The sequence below is a fragment of the Plectropomus leopardus genome, chromosome 17, assembly GCF_008729295.1.
Source record: "Plectropomus leopardus isolate mb chromosome 17, YSFRI_Pleo_2.0, whole genome shotgun sequence".
Classification (NCBI taxonomy): Eukaryota; Metazoa; Chordata; class Actinopteri; order Perciformes; family Serranidae; genus Plectropomus; species Plectropomus leopardus.
The window spans coordinates 15,310,129-15,318,245 of NC_056479.1; the positions used below are offsets into that span (position 1 = coordinate 15,310,129).

At 39.0% G+C, this 8,117-nt stretch overlaps 1 protein-coding gene across 1 annotated transcript; it reads left to right on the forward strand.

Moving 5' to 3' along the window:
- The first annotated feature begins 1,253 nt into the window (after positions 1 to 1,253).
- On the forward strand, positions 1,254 to 7,997 carry ptger1c (prostaglandin E receptor 1c (subtype EP1)). Its single transcript, XM_042504370.1, has 3 exons — positions 1,254 to 1,339; positions 6,005 to 6,928; positions 7,767 to 7,997. Exons 2-3 carry the CDS (start codon positions 6,005 to 6,007, stop codon positions 7,995 to 7,997), a joined length of 1,155 nt encoding a protein of 384 aa, XP_042360304.1. The 5' UTR covers positions 1,254 to 1,339.
- The last annotated feature ends 120 nt before the right edge of the window (positions 7,998 to 8,117 follow it).

An 8,117-nucleotide genomic window follows, 5' to 3' on the forward strand; every position in this document is an offset into this window, starting at 1 on the left:
TGAGAACCACTGTGTTAGAGTATTGATACTGTTGTAAGCACTGTTTTTTAGCACAAGTTTGGGCTATTTGAACGATGTTTAATGAACTTTTGTTCTGTGTTTCAGATTTACATTTTCTGTCTTTTACAATGTAAATAATATAAGACGGTCTTTTCATACTTTTTTGCCTCTCCTGGAAGTTTTAAATTAAATAAATATTCTATTGCACATTGTGTTTGAGAGCATTTCCAAGCGTGACCTTGAATTATTTTGTTCAATAAAAAGATAAGAAATCACTCTTAAAAATAATCTTTTTAAAAACATTTCTTTATATCAGAGCACAGAAAAAGCACCAAAACATCAACAAACAAAGAGTAGTTAAGTTAAGAGTTTTGTTTAAGAGCATACAGAGAGTCAATGCGTAACCCAATATGACATTATCTTCATTTCTACCTTAATGTCTGACACTGTCTTATCTGCTTACTGCTGGACCATAGTTTTTTTTTGGCTGTTTGGCATGAAGATAGAAATAGTTAGCATAAAGGAAATAGAAGATTATCTTCTCTTCCTTCCTGTTTGTTTGGGATGTTGGTCTCTAAAACAACTCTGAAGTCTCAAAACTGCTACTTCAATTTTAATGAGCAAACAGACAATAATGTAATAATTAATAATTGCAATAGTCTAAGAAAAATTGTACTGTATACTATTTCAGTGCAGATTAAACTGAGTAAACGCTATAAACCTTGGTAGAGTTGCTGATGATGTATCCTTGATACATCTGCATACCAGAAACCTCTGAGGCTCTTTCAGGCTCCTCTGATGTGCGTCTCTGTGCTCGCTGTATGTTTATGTGATGTACTGTGGGTGATAATTGTCATGTCACCAGCTGAACTGCAGACTCAAGTTTCTCTCTGCTTTTAGGGAAATATAATTATCATTGAGAATTTCAGAGAGTAAGAAAATGTTAGTAATAGCTGACTTTTTTCAGTGTTGAATTATTCAGCTCTCACTGGATCAATACTACAAAATGAAAGTGATGGCTAATATAATCTCTGGTTCAAAAGATCAGCAGGGAAGATGAATAGATGGAAGGACCACTTCCAGAGGGGGTGAAGAGGATGGAAAATGCAGATCCGGTATGTCGAGATAAAATAGCTGTCAAGCCTCCAGAGAGAGAAAAAGCTGGACCAGGGAGAATCTGTCAGTGAGTCAGGAGAAAACAAAGGGAGGAGAACGGGAGCAAATGTTTGTGAACAATAGTGAACGTGGCAGCTCTGCGGACAAGAAAGATACATTTGCCCTTTCTTATTTACTCTGAGCCAACCCGAATAATCCTGTGTTCATCTGGAGTCATCTGAAGGTGAGTTTCATTCATTATGCATAACTATTTTATGGTAATTTACCTCACAGATAGGCCTATAGCACATTATTCTCAGGTAGCAAATTAGTGTAAAGAAGCATGAATCTGTAGGAAAGCTTGGATTCCTCCTCGATTTCATCTATTTAATCCATTTTTATTATGAATGAGAGCTGCAAGGCATTAGAGACAATTTTAGACATCCTGATTAGGGTGTTTAAGACATGGATAATGCAGAGGGAGCGCTGCCCCGAGGTCAGAAGTTCCTGTATTATACCTGAATTGTTAAGAAAAGCTTTGTTCTGTTTTGAAGTAAAAAAAAAAAAATCAAGATGGTTGGAGTAACAGCTTTGATATTTGAGAGAAGCTCCATTATCCATCTGAGGACACTCCCTTATAAATTATAACTCGGTCAACCAGTCACCTTTCCTTTATTATAACATCCTCCCAGTCCTCATGTAACCCCTGTATTCCTTTTTATCATGCAGTTTCCCCTGTAATATCCTCACACTCTCCAGGGAAAACACCTCTCTCTGTGAAAGATTGCGGACTATTGATGAAGTAAGAGAGAGGTAACAGAAGGAAATGCAAAAGAAAAAAATACCATAAATAAATAAAGACATGATAAAACTAATGGTCTGCCAGGTCAGCTGTGAGTTAGTGGTGCAGACGCAAAGAGAAACTGTGGAGTTTATTTTCTTTTTTATGAGCACCAAGAGTCTTTTTTTCCTTTTGTTTTTTTTTGTTTTTTTTCTTTTTGAAGGTCTCTAAACTCAGATAACAGTCTATGAGAAGGTTGCTAACAGCAGACAGGTTGCAAGATTCAAAGGATTCTCATTGTCACCAAAAGATAGGGGAAACTGCTGAATTTACTTTGCTGCTTTGGCTTACTTTATGTTTTCTTATATAAAGAAATGTCAGCCCTTGAAATCTTTTGCCACTGGAGTGCTCTTGAAAGATTTCTACCCACGTATAAGTTTAAGCACGATTGCTGTTGCCCCCAGTAAAAGGCTGAGTCTGGAGAGTGAGAATCAATTAACATGTTGCAAATATCAAACCCAGTACCTGATGCATGATGATGCATAACAAGAGGATTAACTGCTAATGCACGTTGCCTGCATCCTGTTGATTTAGGTTTAATGACATCACATATCATGCAGAAGCATACAGGAGCATAGCCAGATGTTGTAAACATTCTGTGCATAGGGGGAGATTTTCTTTCCCCATTTACAACAACTATAAGTACTATTTTATAGAATCCATAAAGGTCTGGACACTGTTTGGGAAAAATCATACACCGTAAAAGAACAGACTGCTGTTTTGAAGCCTCAGGTCCGGCATTTCGGCTAAAACAGTGATTACTTTTGGAGCCAGAAATGACCATATTTGGACAAAAGGATCGAGGAGGAGGAGCGAGGGGTGGATTTGACTGAGAAGCTGTGGAAACTATTGGCGGATAGTCTGTCACTCAAAGCAAGCATGCCCTTCATCGTGTGTAACTTTAATTCTTAATAAAATGTAAAAAGGAGTTTCATAAAAAAAAAAAATACCCTTATGAAAGGGAAAAATAGCTAATGAAACCAAAATTGTTTTTGTACGTGGCTGCAAACATGTTTATTTCTGCTGTAAAGTTGGGAATTTTAACATGGGTGTCTACAGGGACTGATTCTATTTTGGAGTCAGCCTCAAGTGGACGTTAGAGGAACTACAGTTTTTGGCACTTTATATTGGCTTTATTTTTCAGTCCTGGAGGTTGCCACTAAGGAAAAGCTTAAAGTCTCCAAGGAGAAAAATCACCACGTGGAGCCTACATCCTATTCTGTTTTTCAGCTGTCTTTATCATTTGGAAATCATAACACAACAAATGTTGATGATCACTAGTTTTCCCTCTTGCCACCTAAAAAGAGACAAAATTACATAACAGGTGGGGTAGGAATTTGATGCAAACAGCATTGATAATCTTGAAATCTTTTTTGTAATACTATGCAGGTGTAGAGTTCGCAGAATGAATGTCTGGCTGACAAATCTGCTTATCCATCCCATAATACTATGTTCTTTTTTAATTGCAATTCAATAATCCCCCCAAAAAATGCAAAGTGAATGTGATCTTCAATAGTCTAAATTTAACATTAGGCCAACAGAATGACATCAGTTTGATTATAGTAGATGTCTTTAGGGAACAGCATAGTAGGATAAACAACATGGGCATAGATTATAATCTAAGTGGCACAAAGCTGAAGGTATTTTAAAAAACTAAAAGATTCAAGGCTTTTCAGAAACTATGTGGGACTGGAGCCCCCGAACCCCCCCTACTGCTCTGCCTCTGATTAAAAAACCATCCACATGTTTATCTTCTCTTTAGTTTCGGTTCAAAGCATCTTAAATGGCGATTACAACAAAAAAATTGTGAGTGATTCTATGTTATTATGTATCCCACATTTAAAGACCCAAACTCTCTCTCCCCAACACAAACTGAAGCACACTGATGCCATTCTGACAGTTCAGCCAAAACCAAAATAATGAAGGAGTAATGAGTTAGGAAACTAGTCAAGTGATGAGTTGTGGAGCAGAACCAAAAGATAAAAGAGCAAAGTAGGTGGAGAGATCTGAGGAGTGCCGAGAAATGTGATGAAAAGAAGAACTTTGTGAACGGGCACACATAACGCCTGGTTTTAGAGTCTGTTGTGCAAACTAACCAAATAACATCAGCAGAAATGACATAACTTCCCTACATGTACACACCACAAACAGCAGTAACATTTGTTTCAAGTTTGACAATCCTCTCCTCAAGACATCCACTTGGCACAGGTGCATACACAGTATTTTCTGTATTTAAACCTGAGGCCTTTGTCATGTTTCACCACATATCTTAATAGCAGCATTGCACCTGTTTTAAAATAGCTGCTCTAGGTACCTATTAATTTAAAATTAATTTTAAGATTATTTTATTGGCTTGACATGGTTTTAAGATATGTATTTGCTAGATCCCCCAGAGTTCAGCGTAAGACCCAGGGCAAGGCCATTTTTAGGCATATGACCCCAACCTATGGAGCTGCTTCCTGGGGGACCTGAGGGTGACATGGATATCTAAAAAAACAAAGAACAAAAAACAATTTAAAATATGACTTTTTTCCTGCCTCTTAGCTATTATGCGTCTAATTTGACTTGCAATTTATTGTTATTTCTTATTTTACGATTATGTTTTGTTTTTTCATTTTTGTGTTTTTCATGTAAAGGTCCATTGTGTAGGATTTAGGGGGAAATATAGGCAAAAAAGGGATTTTAATGTAATAAGATTTTCTTTTTTTGTGAGTGTATAATCACCTAAAAAGAAAAATAGTTGTTTTTCATTACCCAGGAATGAACCATCTGCATAAGAAGTGAGTCAAAGTCTATGGAAATTATCGTCTGTAGATGGGGACATTGACATTGGTAGGCCATTGTAGTTAGCAGCCCCTTGGCAACAAGTGCATCGGAATAACGCAGACTTTTTAAACATAAAACTACTTTAATCTGTGTTTTTACTGGTTTACATCACAGGGTCTGTTTGCAAGGAAGAGACCTTTGTGGATCATTATGATCATAATAAGAAAAAAACTCAGAAAGTCTGGATCAGAAATACTACTGGATGGAAACTGCTTTACTCTGTTTTAACCATTTTAAACCACCTGGTGTGTTTGTTTTGGAGAGGAGGAGACCCCTGGGTATAATTTGGCCTCAGGTAGAAACCTCCTGAACACTGAAGGAATTTTAACCAGGACAAGTTTCAACAGGTTGCAGTCTGCAATCCCCTGCTCTGGATGCCACAAAATCCCCCTAAATCCTCCTAAATCTTATTCACTGGACCTTTAAACTCATGTTCTTTCTAACTGGCTTTGATTTCATTTCTTGTGCTCAAAAAGCATGGGGGGATCCAGATGACAAAAAAAACTAGTTGCTGGACAAGAGGTAATACAGAAGAAAAAAACAAAGTCTGAACAATAGATTCTGCTCCCATAAATATTTAATTGAGTTACCATCGAGGTGCATTTGGAGCTATATGCTCATCATCAGACATGTGGTGTACATGTGCCATGATGTGCTATATAAATAAAATTTAATTTTATTTCCACTATCTGTTACTGTCAGGTGTATAAAGACAAAGACACCCTGCACAGTTCTTGAAATATCCTACAAATGTGACACACTGCAATAAACACATAGCTGGAGACCGATGATTCATTTGTAATTTCCATGAGCAGTCATGTTTTTTTAAAGTTTGTATTTGTGAGAGTGTATCCATCTATGTATTCCAGGCAAGCAATTCTGCGTGCATGTGTTTGCATGAAACTGGTCAAAAAAAATCTCTGCAGGGCTTCATCCACTCATCATCCACTTCATTACTGTATGCACAGCAGTTGCTCTTCTAATTAATGGCTAAACCCAAGTGTCATCTGCAGACCACTTGTTGTAATCAGTCTTTGAGTGGCCCAGAGAAGCTTATATCATACTATTCATTAGTACATAATTTTGCATTAAGTCTGCTTTGTTGTCCTGCTGTCTGTGAATCACTTGAGACTGTTTAGATTACAAAACAAGATGACATGAAAACATTGGCTAAAAATGATCACTCTGTGGCTTTGTTTGAACTAATCAAAGTATTTTAACTCTGCCTGTAATTCTCTGCAGATGACAATGAAGATGAGGACACCATCTGTACTCATGACCTCATTCTCCACCTATTCTACGCCGTCCATCCTCCACCAGAACCTGGCGATCAACTCCTCTGAACAGCCTAGTCCCTGGCTGAACACCAGTACGTGGCCACCCGTCAGATCTTCAGGTTTAGGAATGTCCTGCTTCACTATGACATTTGGCGCCATCTCCAACCTCACAGCTCTGGGCCTCCTGTTTAAGTCCCGTGTCCGATTACGCCGCCAGTCCAGAGCACCATTTCTGCTTCTAACAGTGGCTTTGCTTTTGGCTGACCTGACAGGTCATGTGACCCTAGGTGCCTTTGCTTTGCATCTGCACATGGATCAGAAGTATAAAACACAGGCCATGAAGCCCACTAAGGAATTCTGTCAGATTTTTGGGGCATGTATGGTGTTTTTAGGCTTATGTCCTTTGCTGTTGGGTTGTGCCATGGCAGTAGAACGCTGTGTGGCCATCACACAGCCCTTTTTCCACGCTACTATGATCACACTGGGTCACGTGTGGCGAGTTGTATTATTTCTGTCCTTTCTTGCACTTGTGCTGGCACTTCTACCTTTAATTAATGTGGGGACTTACACGACCCAGTCTCCTGGGACATGGTGTTTCTTGCCTCTCCATGGTCCACAGTCTACAGCTGACACCATTCTGGTTCTGGCCTTCTCATGTCTGGGCCTCACAGCACTCACTCTTTCCCTACTCTGCAACATCCTGAGCGTTCTGGCATTGCTTCAGGCCAGAATTAAGTCCCACGGTGTCAACACAAAATCAGCAGCTCGCTGCAGCACTCGACGTGCATCGTCCACGTCTTCCTCCTCGTTTTGTTCGTTGGATGTGGAGATGATGGTGCAACTGGCAATGATCACTGTGGTTTCCTGTGTTTGCTGGGGCCCCTTTCTTGTGAGTACTACTCTTTTAGAATGCATAATTTGTTTATAGATGTGTTTTCATCAGGTAATTTTAATGATATTGTAAATGTTAAACATAGAGACACAAAACAACTTCTCAGAGACTCAAAATGACAAATTAGAGACAGAAAACAACGTTAAAAATACTCAGAAGTGAGTACAGATATACAAAACCTGAGAAAGATGCGTAACAACTGCAATTAGACATAAAAAATGAAACAAAAAACAAAAAAACAAAGAGAGTCTAAACATATATAAAGTCTGTGGGTGGGTTTCCATTACAGATTTGTGCAAAACTTAAGTGACATTTTCAAAATGCAGATAAATTACAATTGCGAGATGACTAGGTTTCCACTGAGTGATAGGCCTGTTATGTAACTTCTCTTTCTGTGTTATGCGGCTTCTCCTCTCGCAATAACATGTAAAGCATGGCGATGGACTTCAAAACATTGGCAGGTTTCTATTGCAGCCACCTCACTAGCTGTCATTATTTCCAAACGAAGGCAACATAAGCATGTTACCTGAGCGATAATGTAAAGGTAAGCCCCTTGTATGTGGGAGTGGCCACGTATGAGTCGGTCATTAGTTTTATGAATCACCTGCAATACTAGCCCATGCAAGCGTAAAAACTTTTTTGCAATAAATGGGAGTTTTTTTAAAACTGACACATTTCTATCTGAAACCCGCCTTGTCTGTCTTGCCCCTATGTAGAAGAGGTGGTGGAGCCTTCTGCATGTTTGTGCCTGGGGGCCTGTTTTCTCATAACCCGCCCATGATGGTCAAGTAAGAGCTCTACCTCTAGTGTCTCTATGTGTCTCTGTGTTTTACAGATCCAGATTCTTTTGATGCAGTTCAACCAAAGGATCTCAGCTGGTGAGAAAGACAGGCTCATGCTTCTGGGCTTGCGTATGGCCGCCTGGAATCAGATCTTGGACCCTTGGGTTTACATCTTACTGAGGAAGGCAGTGCTTTTCAAAGGTTGCTGTGCTGTCTACACACAGAGACCTTCAGAGAAAGAAAATAGGTCCAGTGCAGACAGGCCAGCCTCCAGTCTGCAATGACCATGTTGCTCTTGGACTTTTTTTCTTATGGACTTAAATAAATTATCTCTTTCGTGCGTGTTGTGAAAAAATAAAAGTAAACTTTGCCGTGTTATTTTCTGCAATGCTTAGTGTCCATAT

Coding starts and splice junctions, on each gene's coding strand:
- ptger1c (XM_042504370.1), top strand. CDS start 6,005: ATGACAATGAAGATGAGGACACCATCTGTACTCATGACCTCATTCTCC. Junction 6,929..7,766: donor TTTGCTGGGGCCCCTTTCTT/GTGAGTACTACT, acceptor TGTGTTTTACAG/ATCCAGATTCTTTTGATGCA.